The following is a 16,368-nucleotide window of genomic DNA, read 5'->3' as shown; positions in this document are numbered from 1 at the left end:
CCAGAGCTTCTGTTCCCTGGCCAAATGCACCTGCCTTCAGGTAGGTCCATCCTATGCAGTTTTGAGCTCTTTTTCCCTCCCTGATACCTCTGTATATACAAATAAATATCCAAAAACTGAACATCAATGGAACATAGATTGCAAACATCCAGAAAAGATACTGTTTTTTTTCTATTAATTATTGTGTAAACTTTGAATGGCTTCTTTTAAAAAGCATTAGACAAACATGGGCCATGTGTCCATCCCGAACCAGACATTGCCCTGAGTACAGCCACAATCATCAGGACCACCCGTGATGGATGAGAAGTGAGAAGCTGCTTGGCTTGGAGACATAAGTCTTGGTCTTATCTTACTTGTTTGTTTGGTGATCTTGGAAAAGGAACTTAATCACTCGGATTCTATTTCTTAATCCACAAAATAGGGGTTAGTAATGCCCTCCAAGTTTGCAAAAGTGCTGAGCGCTGGGAGGTGCACGGTGACCCAGCAGTACCTTCCCCTCACTCCTGGGAATTACAGACAGGAAAACTGAAGCTGTTCCTCCAAACCCTATGTCCTCCCAAGTTCTTTATGCATTTTTGTTGCAAATGACAGTGAGTAAGAGGGAAAATTGAGGTTCGATCTCAGATCTTTGGATTTGAAAGAAGGCCATTGCCATGCATTTTTCTCTCTTCCATTGTGCCTCCTGCTCTATTTCTGGGAGGGAGTATCTTCATGCTTCTGGAGATACATAAGAAGATGGTTTGTATTCCTCTCAAAACTGTGTTGGATCTAAACAGTTGTCACCGCCACTCTCTCCTCCCTCCTCTTTCTTCGAAAGCTCATCTTAGAGTCAGCTTTGTGTCCAGGCCTTGTCTTGTCCAAGTTCTGCTCAAAAGATCTGTTTGTAGAGGAGGTGGGGGGAAGCAAAAGCACCCTGAGAACGTGATCTCCAAACGTGGTGCCTTTTCAACCATTTCAACCATGCTTACCTGGGGTGTTTAACATCCTGCTGAAGAGCCGTTAATGAAAGCGATGTGTAAGCAAGACTGTGAGATGAGGAAGGAAGGTAATAAAAAGTAGTGCTACATCCCTCCCCACCCCTGTCCCTTTAAGTCAGCTCAGGAAATAAACCAATTTGCTGCCAACATGCTGATAGGATGGTGACCAATTTACCTTTGGCTTCTTCCTGTTTTTGCCTTAACTACCAGACAGAGGAATGGTGGGAATTCAGGACAAGGAGAGGAAGGAGGAGATACCGGCAGGACTCTTCCACTTCGACTCCTACATGGGCAGGACAGCTTCTCTGCTGAAGGCCAGCAGCATCTTCTGTGCCATTGGTCCTCAGCTCCTGCCTACAGGATGCTCACACCTCGATTTCTCCTATTTTAGATTCAGCTCCAGGACTGTTATCTCAACCTGACCATCTTATAGAACCAGTCTTCATTTTTAGGGAAAAATACTTCAAATGTAATTTTTAAAAAGTGGAAGAAATGAAACCAACCAAGCAAAATCCTTGTCATTTCTTTTGAGTGTCAGGTTTTGATGCTTTACCTAAAGTTTAGAGTATAGAGTCCAAATTTTCTTTTTTGGAAGATCCCTCTGAATAATTCTGTTTTCAATGGCTCAAATTCAGAATTTAGCATTTTCTTAATGAATCCCTACAGAACAGCTATACTTGGGAGAAAAGAGAATTGATAAAAGTAAAATTTTTTTTCGATGTATGGTTTATTTTTTATCTGCAGAGCTGTATACTCAGAGTCAGGAAGTTCTAAGCTATCTTTATTTTTTAATTAGTTTGAGGATGTTTCAGAGGAATACACTAGTGAACATAGTAATCTGTGTCTTAAGTCAAAAAGACTTTTTAGGAGTTCACGTCGTGGCGCAGTGGTTAACGAATCCGACTAGGAACCATGAGGTTGTGGGTTCGATCCCTGGCCTTGCTCAGTGGGTTAAGGATCTGGCGTTGCCGTGAGCTGTGGTGTCGGTCGCAGACGTGGCTCGGATCCCTCGTTGCTGTGGCTGTGGCATAGGCCGGTGGCCACAGCTCCGATTGGACCCCTAGCCTGGGAACCTCCGTGTGCCGCGGGAGCAGCCCTAGAAAAGGCAAAAAGACAAAAAAAAAAGTCTTTTTATTAAAGATTTATTTTTAAAGACTTTCAGACTTTTGGGGGGCCATCATGAGAAACCTATTTAACATGGTTACCCAGTTTGCAGACACTCCCCCCCACACACAGCTGAGGCCAAGAATTTCATGAACGTCTTCATCCTTTCTACAGGCAAGGCACACTTAGTTTTTTTCTTCTACTTCATTTTTGATTGGCAGTTTCACCCTAACACATTTATTTCATAAGCTTCCAACTCAAACTGAATTGCAGTTTGAAAAGGAGATGAGAAATGATGCCTTTGTTTTAATACAATTGAGTAAATACTTTTAAGGACTGTTCTATTTATGCAACACTCTATGGCAGTGAAATTAAATTCATAGTAGGATGGGTGACTTCAGGGAGCTTACCATCTAGTTGGGACTAATGTAACATTGTAATCTAATGAGAAAAGCTGAAAGGAATATTGAACAAAAATGTGTTCCCAGCAAGCTTTTTGTAAATATCTGTTACATGAGAAAGAAAAGCTGGAGGTTTTGTTGCAAATTCTCATTGTAATGTTACTTCCTTGATAGTGAAGGGCATCATGGACACAGATTTGTGACTATACAGTTCCTCTTTTCTTTGCTAAATACTTGACAACTTTAGCAAAAAAATAAATTAAGAAAAAAAAAAAAGATCCCAAACTTTTAAGCCCATCTGCTTTGTCTCTACCTTTTCCTCTTCACTCCCTCCTCTTCCCCCTGTAGTCACAGAATAATCCTGCTTGAACTTCCCTGTTTCTTTTTTATTTTGGTGAAACATATATGACATAAAATTTACCATGTTGGCCATGTGAAAAAAGTATTCTGTATCTTTTCAGTGTTGTGCAACTATCATACTATCTAGTTCCAGAACTTTTGTATCATCCCCAAAGGCAACTTTGTACCAATACTGCAGTCACTCCCTAAACCCAGCCTCTTTCAGTGAATTTGCCTACTCTGGATATGTCACAAAAATAGCAGCATGCAATAGCTGATTCTCTGGCTTCTTTCACTTAGCATAATATTTTCAATGTTCATACATGTAGGGGCATGTATCAGTGCTTCTTTCCTTTTAATGACTGAATAATATTCCATTGTGTGAGTATGCCACTTTTTGTTTGTCCATTCATCAATTCGTGGAAAACCATTTCATTTAAAGGGGGATTTTACTCAGAAAATAATAAGCTAAATGATTGTATATGCTTTTGTAGATTTTGATTCCATATGTATAATGTGGTACCCAAAGGCTTTCAAAATTTGATGTCTATTTGTAGAAGCATGAGTATGAGAAGAAGTGCTATATGTTCAGAAGCTCATGAGATAATACTGGGTCTACTTATAGATTCAGAATTCATCTACTTACAGATAGAAAACGAAACCATGTGAGGGAGTGAAATTACCCCAGGGAGAAGAGGTAGAGGAACTTAGGACAGAGTCTGGCAGAACTTTGGGGATCCATGGAGGGAGAGAAGCCTCCAATTTCCTCCCTAGAGATGATTATAATAAAACCTGATAATGATAATAAGACCTGAGGGTAAACCTCAGGCTCATCATTTGCAAAGAAAACACCTCCCACTTTTTCACAAGGTTTATAAGAAAATTGAGTCGGCATAGGTAAAGCAGCTTGTACTTAGCCCACAGGTAGGACTTCAGTAGTGGTAGCTACAAATATTACTATATATATTTGTGTTATCACTATTGTCAGTTTCTGTATCTGTTGCTTTATTTCACTATCTTGTAACATCATATCTGGGACTGCCTATTTTGAAATAAACTTTCCTAACTGTGGTTATTCCCAGGTTTTACTAGCTTCTCCCATAATACTAAAGGAAGCCGAAGGAACTTAAATTAGGTAGAGAGATGCTAGAGGCACAGCCAGACTTCCACGTGGCTGATGCAGTTTTGTATGCACACAGGGGATGCTCTCAATTCCATAGCTTGGAAGAAAACCGTTCTAGGCCCAGATCATCAGGACATCACAGTTCTTTCACTTTAGATCTCTTTGTTTTGTATTGTCATTTCTCAAAAAACACTTGATTTTTTCCCTCCTATTTTTGGTAAAGAATAGTGGACCCAAAATTCATGACCCAGCCTAAAAACAACTACACTGTAGAAGCTGACTTAAAACTTTTCATGGAATTCTAGAGAGAGAACTGAAAAGTCATTGGATATAGTGTTTTTTAAGCTTATCAGATTATCAGATATGGTGCCTTAGACTTGTTATTCCTATGAGATCTTTGATACTAATACTCTCTTCTGAAGAATTTTTTGATTATTTTAAAATAAACTCTCAAAAGACTTGAGAACATTCACTTTTAACACACTTGCTATGATTGTTTCTTCCTGGATCATCTCAAAAAGCTGTAAAGATGTGACTGGCTTTTATATTTCACAACTTTTAGTCTTTCAGCATTTTCTTTTCTAAGCGCCCATCTTTCCACCTTTCAAGGGGGAAAAGTGAAAGTTTTCACCACTGGTTTTTATTATTTAAAAATTTGATTAGTTTTGCTTTTCTGGAATGTCACATCTCTGGTTTATGCTCATATATAGTCTATCTATGGGGACGTATTCTATGGATGTAGCATATGTTTTTCAGTGAAACTAAAATGAAGAATGGCACTGCATCTTGTGAACATGTGCAAATTCTTTCATTCCTTATTGCTGACTGAATGGTTGTAGACTGAGAGATTGAAATACAAAAAGAACGTAACTGTATTCATTGACACAATTAGAAATGACGCTGGAAATGGACTCTGTCTCCTGAAGCCTGATCCAGGGCACTTTTCACTGGAAAATGGACAGCTTGTGATGTTCATGACCTAGTTCATGCTGGCTATTGTCCAGATTTGGTGGTCAAAAACAGGACACAGTCTATGGAAAACTACTGTTGCCTGCCCTGTTACCCATTTAATACAATAATTACGGGAATTTGTCTGTATTTTCTGATCTATTCCATAGAGCATGCCATCTCCTATCTCATGGTCAAGTTACAGAAAATAAAGTAATTTGAAAACATAAGATAATAATAGCATTTGCTTTATAATCCTGTTAAAAAAAAACAGTAGTGATTGGGGAAGAGGGCCTTCATTGTGACCCCAAAGCCCTCTTAGAAGCATAGAGAAGACAAGAGACTTGAAGCCCAGGAAAATTTATAGGCAGAAAAAGACTATTGTAACAATGGTATTTTGTCCCTATAAGGAGATAAGGCAATTAGAAGTGAGAAGAAAGAAGTTTTTCATAGTCAGAATTAAAAATGAACAGAGGGAGGGTATTCATAAATATTATGGGCAGGTAATTTAAATGTCAATAAGTTTTCTATAAAATCCCATGTGGAGAGTAATGGAAAACAGCTTACTGTGGGAGGAGATTTTTTTTTTAAAACAAACATTGACATTTTAAAGACCTAAACATCTTAAACGGAATGACTATTCAAATGCAAAATTAGACTAACAGAGGCATTTTGGAGATTATATTTGAGTATATCCTAAAAGCCAGATAATGAATGACTCAGATCATCTGAGTGGCCTGGGCTGACTCACATGTTTTAGAAGAAGATGTCATCCAATCTCTGATTCTGTCAGTGTTTTTCCTTTTGTTCCACCTAGTAGTACCAAACAAATCCTGAAAGTTTGTGTCTTTTCCAGCCGTAATTTGTCAAGAAGTTCCGAACACCAGTAAGTTGTCAGTCTGAGGTCTTGAACATATAGGCATTTGGTATATTTGAGTAATACTCACTAACATGAGAAACACAAGCCACGTTTATAAATATAGGACATGCAGGAGATGGGAATCCCAGGGATACCCTTGACAGGATAAGAATGAGAGATACAAGACTGAGCTTGGTTTGTCCAGGATGGAAGAAAGCAGCCTTCTTACCCCACCTCCACCTGCATGAAGCTTCCTGGAAGACATCTTAAATCAGCAAATATCATCTGGTACCTATACTTAGAATAGGGGACATACAGAGGATGTCCTTGGCCTCTGTCTTAGAAAACCTCACAGCCTATGGAGGAAACTACAAAGGAACTAACTAATAGGTGGAAAGTTTGATATATTGTAATACACATAAGAGCAACATGTGGAAGGAGCAGAGAAGTGTCAGTTTCTTACAGCCCAAGGATTGAGAGGCCCTCACAAAGAAAGTGGCATTTGGCTGGGCCTTAAAGGCACATATTGAAGTTCTAAGTATCAACAAAATAGGAAGAGCATTTCAATCAGAGGTAAGGACCAAATGAGGGAAAAAGAGCTCCTGGAGTAGAGAGGTTGGGGTATGTTCATATGTTCAGAGAATCCAGTCTAGCCACCAAATTGAGGAGGTAGAAAAAGGTGCATTGGGAATATGGAATACAAAGATGTGTCAGATCAGTAAGGCTCTCTTGTATGGTTTATATAAGCTCTGCCTTGGAACTATCCTAGTCTCGAGAATATATCTAACCTGTAAATTATTGTTCTTCTAAATCTATGACTGGGTTTCTTGGCAGAGTGCCAATTTGGATGATGCATGATAACCATCTAAGAAAAGCTTGCCAATTTTTCTATACCTAGTCCTGATCTCCTTTCCATTTATTTGAATATTCTTATGATGCTTCTAGGGCTAAGAACTTACAGTGTTATGTCCTTGGTCAACATCTGCTGACAAATAGAATAATGAATCCCATGCATGTGCCCCCCCCCACACATGCAGACATATGAAGAAACTGTCATTGCTTTTTGAACTTTCAAATTAACTAATGTGTTGCAACTTTAAAAATATGTTCACTTGAATGTTGCTAGGGACATTCAAATGACAAATAAATTTTCTTCGACCTTTTGTTGTTTTTCTCCCACAGGATTGAAAAAACGTACAAGGAAGGCCTTTGGAATACGGAAGAAAGAAAAGGACACTGATTCTACGTATGTACTCAAGGAGAGCTACCACTACTCAGCGTCAGCTGGCTGTGACCATGTGCAAATGCAGATCTGGTGTGGTCTGCTGCAGAGCAGAATAATGAGCCCTTTAAGCCCCTTCTTTAGCTAGAATCCCTGCAAGAATGTTAGAAAATGGGAAAGTCAGTAGTTGTATAGGCACAAGTGAAAAGGAAAAGGGCTATATTGATTTTGTAACTCCAGCTTTTCATTCTGTACATTTTTATCATGTGTGCATTTTATCACAAGGTGCTGAGCATTGCCCTCTGAGAATTTACAGTTCATGGAATAAAACACCACTCATGCACGCTGAAGTAGCTTTCCTATACCTAAAAGAGCTAACATATTTGAAATGACCAGCATGGTACCCAGTAACTTAGTAAATGCTCAGTGAATGACAGCCTCCACTACTCTTATTTATTACTAATACAAATTAATACACGGTCAGTTCATCATAAGCAATGAGAAATGGAATTTCCTAGGAATTTGAGGGTAGGTGAGCTCATATTTGAGCACATGATCAGTGAAGCTTCAGAGAAGTAGGAGCCTTGAGTTTGGCCTTCAAGAAGATTAGGACATGCATTCCATGCAAAGGGAACAACAGCCAAAGCAGAGATGTGGAAAAGCCAAGTAGGTATTCAGGACAAGCTAAATAGGGCAGTTTGCCTACCTGTCAGCTACAGGTAGCTGTGGTGATGGGAGGCAAGGCTGGAAAGTAGATCAAGACCAGATAGGAAGGGCTTTATGTGCCAGGCTGAGGTGTCTGGGCTTCCTTCCTTAGGCAGTGGGCAACCTTGAAGCCTCAAAAGCTTTTAAACCAAAGACTATAAAGGATTAGGGGGTAAAAAATACTATTTTTTTGTCCAGATAACAAGTATTCATTCTCCTCTTCTTACCTTTTCTTTGTGCTTTTTCTTTCGGTAAATAATTATTTCATGGGAACTACATTTACTCTAGTCTTGCCAATTTTTGTAAGTGATTAAATTAGAAATATTTTTTCTGAGCATTATATAATTTCCATTATTTCTTAAGAACTGCCATTTTTGAAACACTAACCAGAATAAGTGGTGGTTGGTTCACCAGAGTTAGAAGACCTGGGTTCTGTCAGTAGCTCTGTGGCCTTAGAGTACACTTTCCTCCAATGGACCTTAGTTTATGCCGGGTGGAACCTAATTTCCCTAAATGCCAGATACTGCAGCAGGTCATCTATCGGCAACATCTTTTGTCCCCTCCAGCAGGCCTTGTGTTGTGTGGGGTACCACTGGACACATCTTAGGAGAACATCCTTGGTAGAAACCAAATCCATTTTTCCTTGAAGACAGTGCCTGTAACTGACTACCCATAATCTCTGGCGTGTGAAGAAAATTAAAAAGGAAAAAACTCTCTCAAAAGGGAAAAAGAGGTCAGACAACCTCAGCAGGGCAGGCTGAGCTCATTTGCATGTGGCCCAAGTGCCACTCTTCCATTACCACTTCTGAAATCCTGAAAATGAGGAAGTTCCTCCTCATGGCTTGGGAGAGATGCCCAGCATCTCCTAAGTCTTCTAACAAGACATTTGCTTGTAAAATCCCAAGCATCTGTGCTTCACTTCTTATCATTTGAGCACCCCAATTTACTTAGGTGATAGAAAATTAGTTATAAACTGGTTCCGCCACATTGATGGTCAAAGGACAAGCTGTCTAGTGTAAGCCTTTGCTTTTCATGAGCCTCTGCTCTCTGATTGGGTCCTATGTCATTCTTGCATACTGCTGGGAAAATGTTCTGGCACCGTGCTGTCCCCTCAGCTTTAGGTAATGCTTGTGTTAGTCTGCGATTACTTAAATCTAGTTGATGCGAACTGTTTTCAGGGCTGTTGCAAGTCGGTAAGGGTTGCCAGGCAACCTGCTCTGGTAGCTGCCAGCTCCAACTTCAGCTGATTGAACCTCCTTAGATAGAGTTAGAAACGGAGCTTCCTGATTTGATCATCATGACAACGGCGGATAGAAAATGGAAAGGAGAGAGCCTAGGCTAAGTGGCAGGCCCTGGGCAGGGTATTTTGTATGCACTGATATCTTTTTAATCCTCACAGTAATTCAATAAGGTTAGAAGTAATATCTCCATTTTAGAGATGAAAAATCAGTGCCAAAAGGAATTAAGTAACTTGCTGAAGGCTACCCAGAAAATAAGACATGGAGCCAATATTCTAGTCCACGGTTAAGCACCTATTATTTTATCACCCAGGGGGAAAAGAAAAAAAAAGAAAAGATGGGCAAAAAATTATAATCAAGACAATAGGAAGGCAAAAGAGAAAAGATTTTAGTGGCAAGAGGTCACTGTCATTTTTTAAAATAGAAGCAAACGGTCCCTAGTAGATGATCAATTCAAAACAGAAATAAGTAAATATAATGGGTCTTCTGTTAAGAAGGAAAAAATTATTTAAAAATGAATAAAACTTAAATAAGGGCAGTTAGGAAATAAATGGAGAACGTATGCCCAATTGTCTGAGGCAGCTAACATTGCTTTCTGCACTCCCCATCCTGGGTCAGCTTATATAATAATTCTACAATATATTAATGTTAATATACTACATTATTAATATATAATAATGTATAATACATTACATTATTCTAGATAAAATTTAATGAGTATTTACTATGTTCTAGGTACTATTCCAGGCTCTTCATTTATATTAACTCACTGAATTCTTTAATAGCCCTATGAGGTATATACTGTTATCATGGCTATTATGTAGATGAGGCAATAGGCACTAAGGGGTGAAGTCCTTGTCCAAGGTTATGCAGCTAGGAAATCTACATTGATGTATGTTGAGTGACAGTCTGGCACTACAGCTGGTACTCTACACTGTCCTGCTTACTGCCACCATGCCCCATTTCCATCAGTGGATAAGACAAAGGCTCAGAATAGACACCAATGCTGCTGTGTATAAGTACAGTTATTCTGATTAAGATTTTTGAAACACCATCCCTATAGGTGCATGAAATCAAGTGGCCTCCCATTTAAGATCCCCTATAGCTATGCCCTTGTACCTGGACCAATAGTGGGTAACACCATAGCCACCCCTGTCTCCAGAGCTGTGTCTACCCCACATATATTACTGCTGCCAAAGACACTCCCACAAGGATCAGTCCCTCTAGATATATACCTTACCCGAGAATTGATACAATCACCTCTCTCTCAATTCCTTTAGTAGAGGCTGAAATCCTAGTAATCCTAGTAAGAAATGCTCATTTTTTGCAGTGTGTAACTCTAATAAGGAATGTTGGTTTTGATGAGTTTGGGTTGGCCTTTTTTCTGTGCTTTCCTGCCAGCCTAGGTTAACTGTGGCTTTGGTAGCCCGCTGGATTTACTTACCTGTCTCATTCGCTCTATGATGAGCATGTCTTCGTCATTTTTATCCCCTGTTACTAGCCTAGGCCCATTATAAACACTCAATATTTGCTCAATGAATTATAACTTTTATCAGCTAAGACTCTTCCTACCCTTTTATCTTACATGAACATTCTTTGAACCAACTAATTCCCATAGCCAGGGAATGTGCAAAGACCCTAAGATTTCCCATGGTCTTTCAATATCATGGTCCTCCCTGCTTCTAGCCCCTGTATCGCTGATTCACCCCTGCAAACACTTGCACACAGAACTGATTTAGAAAAATGATGCACTCCCTTCAAGTGTTTTGTAATCCAAGTAGACTATGAATATTCTGCTAATTTTGAAGGGGATGTTGGTGGAAAAGAGGAAATCACATCTTGGAGCCAAGAAAATGTCACACCAACTCTGCATTTCTGAGTCTCTCTCTCCTGGTCCCATCTCCTAAAGAACCATTCCAAGCACACCAAACTCTTCAAGATTTCATGGTCCACCCAAGCACTTATTAAGGTTTTCTTCCAAGCAATGCAGGTCCCCATCTCTGCATAGTTCCAGTCTCCATGTTAATACAGTAAGACTTTTCTAGCTCCTTACAGAATGAATTAATGTAGGAAGCGATGAAGGTACAGTGACTACCCTTTTTCTTCTCCCCTTCTCCGGTTCAGTTTTCCAGAGTGACAATAATAATAATACCCTTCCCTTATTGCTATAAAGTCTAACATGGCTACAAATGGGAAGTTTTGTGTTCCTAGGGTACAGATGTCATGGAAGAAAAAAAAAACAAAACCTTTAACACACACTGGATGTGTTGGGGGAACCATTATAATTCTTTATATGGCAAGATCTACCTTATATTTAAACTGGCTTAGAGAGATGAAGTGATGTGTCCAAAGTCAGAGACCTAATAAGTGGTGGAGTCTGGACACCTGAATTCACCCTACTTGAAAGCCCTTACTCTTAAGCTCTGCAGCCTAGCCTCACCATACCATGAAATACCCTGGACTTCAGTCGTCTAACTGTGCCATTTAGTAAAGGTGCCCTCCGTTTCGTGCTCTCCTATAATAAAAGGAACAGGAAATCTAGAACGATAGAAGAAGATACAGATTCTAAAAGTAAGCTGAAAAATATCATAGAAGTTCCTTCGTCTAAGGGGACTTCAAGGCCACTTATGGGGAGAAGATGAGAGAGACTACATGGGCCCACCTTCCTTGTGGTGGGTTTAAATGGAAGTCTGCAGAGTGGCATAGCTCTTAAGGAATTTTCCTCTCAAAAGTGGGCAAGACACTTGCACCAGCAATGTATACCTTTCACATTGCAGTTTTTAAGGAGACTCCCCCCCCACACACACACCCCACAGTCAAATATCACTTAATCTATTTGTTTTGATTTAGCTTTCATCAGCCAGGTTTACTGGGGTGGGAACTCACGAGTGGGGGAAAGAGGTGGTTTGTGATTCTTCGTGTTGTACTTGAGTCTACGTAGCAAGAATGATTCATTTTCCTAATAGCTACTAATTTCTTTTTGTTGCAGAGGTTCACCCGATAGAGATGGAATTGTAAGTATTTAAATGACCATTTTTAGTAGGTTTGCGCTTCAATCTACGCTAGTCTGAATTGCTTAAAGCCCTGTTTCCTTTTTGTTTCTGCAGAGAAAAAAAAAATTAGCTTAAATGGCTTTTCAGAACTCTCACTGTTGTAATTTTTTGTAGTAATTGCATGGGACAGAAATACAGTGTTGGTCAAGTTAAACTTAGTTCTTGCCTTCACCTCAAACCCTGCCCCAGAGTAGGCAAGCAAACCAGTCATCGATATGGAAGGTCAAAAGCCAGACAGTTCCTGCAGGGGCTGCTACCATCAACTGTTATTTCATTTCCAATTGAATGATATAAAAGCTCATTATATTGCACTGTTTTTCTCCAACAGAGGCCACAGAGTCATAATGGAGCTGAGAGCCAGTAAAATTGAAAGACGCTTTTCCCCTTTCATTGTTGAGCTGCAGATACATTTTCTACATTAAATTCATGAGTAGGGAATGGTCTTGAAACCACTTAGGCCTGAATTTACAGCCCAGTGGAGGAAAATGTGTCCACTGGGTTTAGATTTAACAGTAACTGAGTCCTTGCTGGCCACCAGATTTCTTGCTTTTTAAAGAAGCCTGTGGTGCATGGCCTCGGATTCATCCGGGTGGTGCTTATGGGTGTCTGTACCAGCTTCTAAAATGACTTCCTTCCAGTCTAAATCAGATGCCTATTCAGAGGGTTCAAAAGAACAGCTGTTACTGAGGAAAAAAGGGGGGGGGGCTCGCATTAGGCTCATTGGGCTCAAGAGGGAACTAAAATAAACCTGATAGTTAAAAATATTTTTTTGAAAAATCACCCTTCATAATATTTTCCCTGAATTGGGGTGTTAATTGCAGCTGTGGTGGGAGCTTTTCTCCCACCTTGGACTCAAGGGTCTTAGCTTTGGGGTGCCTTTTGCATTCATGTAGTTCTCACCATGAAATGTTAAGAAAGTAGACTGAAATTTATCAGACATTGGGTAACACTATAATCAAGGCTCTATTCAGCAGGGGAAAAAAAAGACCCAGAAGACTCAGCTTCTCCTCACCTCTTGCTTCTGGCTCAGAGCCCTCTCGTTAACTCTGTCCCAGGTACTCTCTGCTTCCGTGTCTTTGCTTCTGTCTCTGTCCCCTCCCTGAGTTCTCTCGTCCCCTTCCTTCCAACCCTTGCAAGGCTCTGTTAGCTAGTCTCTGCTTTCCCTCCGGCTGCTGCCAGGCTGGTTTGCTATTTCTTGCTTCTCTCCCTCTGGCGCCTCGGTCTCATCCTTTTTTTCTTTATCTAAAGCTCCTTCAGCCCTGCTATTCCTTGTCTCCAAAGCCCCACTGCTACCACAGAGCTCTCTGCTGTTCTGGGGACCATCATTTTAAATCTCAAGTAGAACACGCGCCCTTGGTGCCTGGCATAGCACTGGCATGGGGCAGGCGACCCTGAGTATGAACTGTGTCAACAAGCCCAGCCTAAGTCTGGGCTTCATCCTTGAGGTCACCCACGTCCCCCTTCACTGCCACCAGTCCCAGTCACATCAAGTTATTTATCAGCAGATGTGCCCTCTTTTTTCTTTAATTGGAAATGCCACGCATGTATCCCTGGAAAGAAGAACGATCAAATTTCAATTTCTCAGGAAATAACACAGACCTGTTTAGAAAACAGGCTACATGCAAAATAAATGCATGTTCTCAGGCAAAGGGTATATAGCTTCCTAGGTGATCGGGAATTATTGGCCAGCTTCTAAGTTTACCATTTGGAAATGTATCTGAAGTTTTCTCCACGTACTCTGGTCTGTCACCAAAGTTTGAGAACTCCTTATCGGACCAGTGCTATAGGAGTCCAAGTTTTCTGTTTGCACTGGGTCCCTAGAAATCTCGACCTGACTTTCTTTCAAACTCAGACTGATTTCTTTAAGACCTTGTGTCTGAGGACCCAGTCCACTTTTACGTGGCTGACTTGGCTTTCAGATTATTGCCTTTGGAGTATCTGTAGTTGAAATGTGTGGCTTCACCAATGTGGTTCCACAAACTTCAGGTGATGGTGCAGCCACTTAATCCTTATAAACAACTTTGGCAGAGCGGGGGCCACGCACTAGGTTTAACTATTGAATTTCAGTTTCTCAGAATCCAGTGAAGCCCGTCTCTGATGATGATGCCTTTGAGGTTTAGGCCACAGAGGCTCTGTGGCTGGGCTGCATGTATGAAGGTGGGCTTGCCTTGCTACCCACTGGCTGAATATGCCCACCCCCAGCAGACCTGGCTGTTGCGGTGACATGGCTTCAGACAGCTGTGGGTGGCGATGCATTCTAACCCAGGGACAAACTCTGATTTGTGCAGGACACACTCTTAACTTCTTCGTAAGCCATTCCGATTTCCATCCACACCAAGGCTGGGAGGCAGTGGGGGGGGGGCGGGGGGGGGCAGTCATGGCCATTGTTGGCAGGAGATCCCTGCTCGTTCTGAAGAGGTGTGCAGGGATGGGCCCAGATCTGGAGCTGTCAGCTATGCATGCTCTGGGTATTGATGACTCTCAGGAAAGCTTGGGTGCAGTGGGTGTATGGTGGAGCTAGCCTTTTCAGACTCCCATGAGAAATACAACTGTTTGTATTGCATCTCTTGGGTGGGTCCGGGGGTCTGTTCCCTCCCTATAAATGAAGACTGGCTGAATGAGGACCAGATTCACATCACCCTGTGCCTAGGATGCCTCTTCCCCCTACTCCCTTTTTCTCCTGGCCCAGCCACACCTGCCTGCTGAATAGAGCCTCATTATGGGCCCCAAAGTCCACTCCTTGCTTCAGGAACCCTGCCAAGATTGGTAGGCCCTGCAATTTGGCCTAGACTTTGTTTCTTCTCTGGTATGTTTGCTGACTCCATGTGATTCTTTATATGTGTCTTAAAGAACAAACAGATCCTTTAACAACTTTTTTCTACATGAAAACAATCAATTCCAGCAGCCCAGCCCACATGAACCACCCTACAATAACAAAGCAGAGTGCGCGCGTGAAGGAGGAAAAAAAGTTTCGGTAAGGAAACAGATTTTAGTTTAAAATTTCCAAGGGGTTGTAGAAACAGTGAGTAAAAATCCCCATTTGAAATTGGAAAAAAACAAAACAAAAACAAAAACAAAAAATAGCTTTAAGAAGACTCTTTCTTAGATAGTATTTCCCCATTACTTCTTGATCACCCAGGGCCAATGTTTAAATCAACCATATAGACTATATATTGACATCTGCATATACTTTTAAAGAGTGATCAGGCATAAAAGACATGGGAGTTCTTTGTCTTAGACATAGGACAGGGATTCAAATTTTATCTGTAAAAAAAGCTTTGGCTATACTATAAATAATACTATACAAACCAAGTAGCTCTTTGTTAAGATGAGCACTGTTTCAGTAATATCAGAAATTTGGCAGAACCTTGGCCCATGGGAACCAATGTACTTGACCAAAGGATGTCACATCAGGAATGTTGATGCCAGCACAGAATATGCAGAAGTTATAGTTAGGATGGCCAACATGGTAGCCTCATGTGGCTATTTAAACTCAGTTCCTCAGTGGCATGTGCTGTATTTCAAATACTCCATAGCTACTTGTGCTAGTGGCACCATATTGGACAGTAAGCATACAGAACGTTTATGTCCCAGACAGTGCTGTTGGACAGTGCTGTTCTATAGGATTATTTACACCATGAGTCAAGTCTACCTCCATGGCAAAAAGATAACATTTAGGCAGTATATTATGTGTCTTTAACACTCTCACCAAGGAAGACTAGGTAGCCATGAGCTGACCTTGGAAAAGAGGAATGTTCCCAATGGAAATTAAGAACTTCGATGACTGTATAGTTGAACACAATTGTTACTACATGTATTGATTTAACCCATTGTATTATCTAAGAGTAAATGAGAAGCCTGACCAAAACAGAATGCTGATTAACGCATGGTCAATATTGCTGTAAGCCTCAATTATCTTTAAGTAACAGTCATATATTCAAGTTGTAGGCATTATTTATGCTAATTGTGGAATTAAAAAAGAGAGATTTAAAAGAATACATAACTTCAAGAGAAAAATCACTGTTTATGTGTTGGTGACGAGCCAACATTGCTTTAAATATTGTCTAGTTTTTAAATAACACTTCCCCACTTAACTTACATTCTTTCTTGCTTTTTTAATGTTTTCCCAATGAAAAACCACCAGGGTTATTATCTCCACTATCACCACTACAAGCTGCTTAAATGGTTAAACCAAGACAATTTTTCTTCTCTAGAGTTTGACCAGAAGAATTTCAACCAGGTTCTGGCTTAGTTTTAACTTGATAATATCCATTTGCAAAAACAAATATATTTGTAAGAATTCACTAGTATAAATCAGGCCAAATTTCCAATTCCTCTAATAAAACTGTGTGTGTGTATGTACCTGTGTATGTTTGTATGTGTGTTTGTGTGTTTGTGC

At 40.5% G+C, this 16,368-nt stretch overlaps 1 protein-coding gene across 11 annotated transcripts in view; it reads left to right on the top strand.

Annotated features, from left to right (window-relative positions):
- Window positions 1–16,368, top strand: part of SGIP1 (SH3GL interacting endocytic adaptor 1) — a 229,982-nt gene that overhangs the window by 88,901 nt on the left and 124,713 nt on the right. For 6 of the 11 annotated variants that reach the window (XM_047788738.1, XM_047788742.1, XM_047788741.1 and 3 more), the window contains 3 exons: window positions 6,934–6,997; window positions 11,906–11,930; window positions 14,872–14,943. In XM_047788738.1, the coding sequence (XP_047644694.1) occupies window positions 6,934–6,997; window positions 11,906–11,930; window positions 14,872–14,943 (161 nt within the window). The remainder of the gene's footprint in view (window positions 1–6,933; window positions 6,998–11,905; window positions 11,931–14,871; window positions 14,944–16,368) is intronic. The other 5 variants (XM_047788744.1, XM_047788743.1, XM_047788746.1 and 2 more) reach the window with 1 other exon arrangement.

The sequence above is a fragment of the Phacochoerus africanus genome, chromosome 8 (genome assembly GCF_016906955.1).
Source record: "Phacochoerus africanus isolate WHEZ1 chromosome 8, ROS_Pafr_v1, whole genome shotgun sequence".
Lineage (NCBI taxonomy): Eukaryota > Metazoa > Chordata > Mammalia > Artiodactyla > Suidae > Phacochoerus > Phacochoerus africanus.
This window is presented reverse-complemented; position numbering and strand designations above follow the sequence as displayed.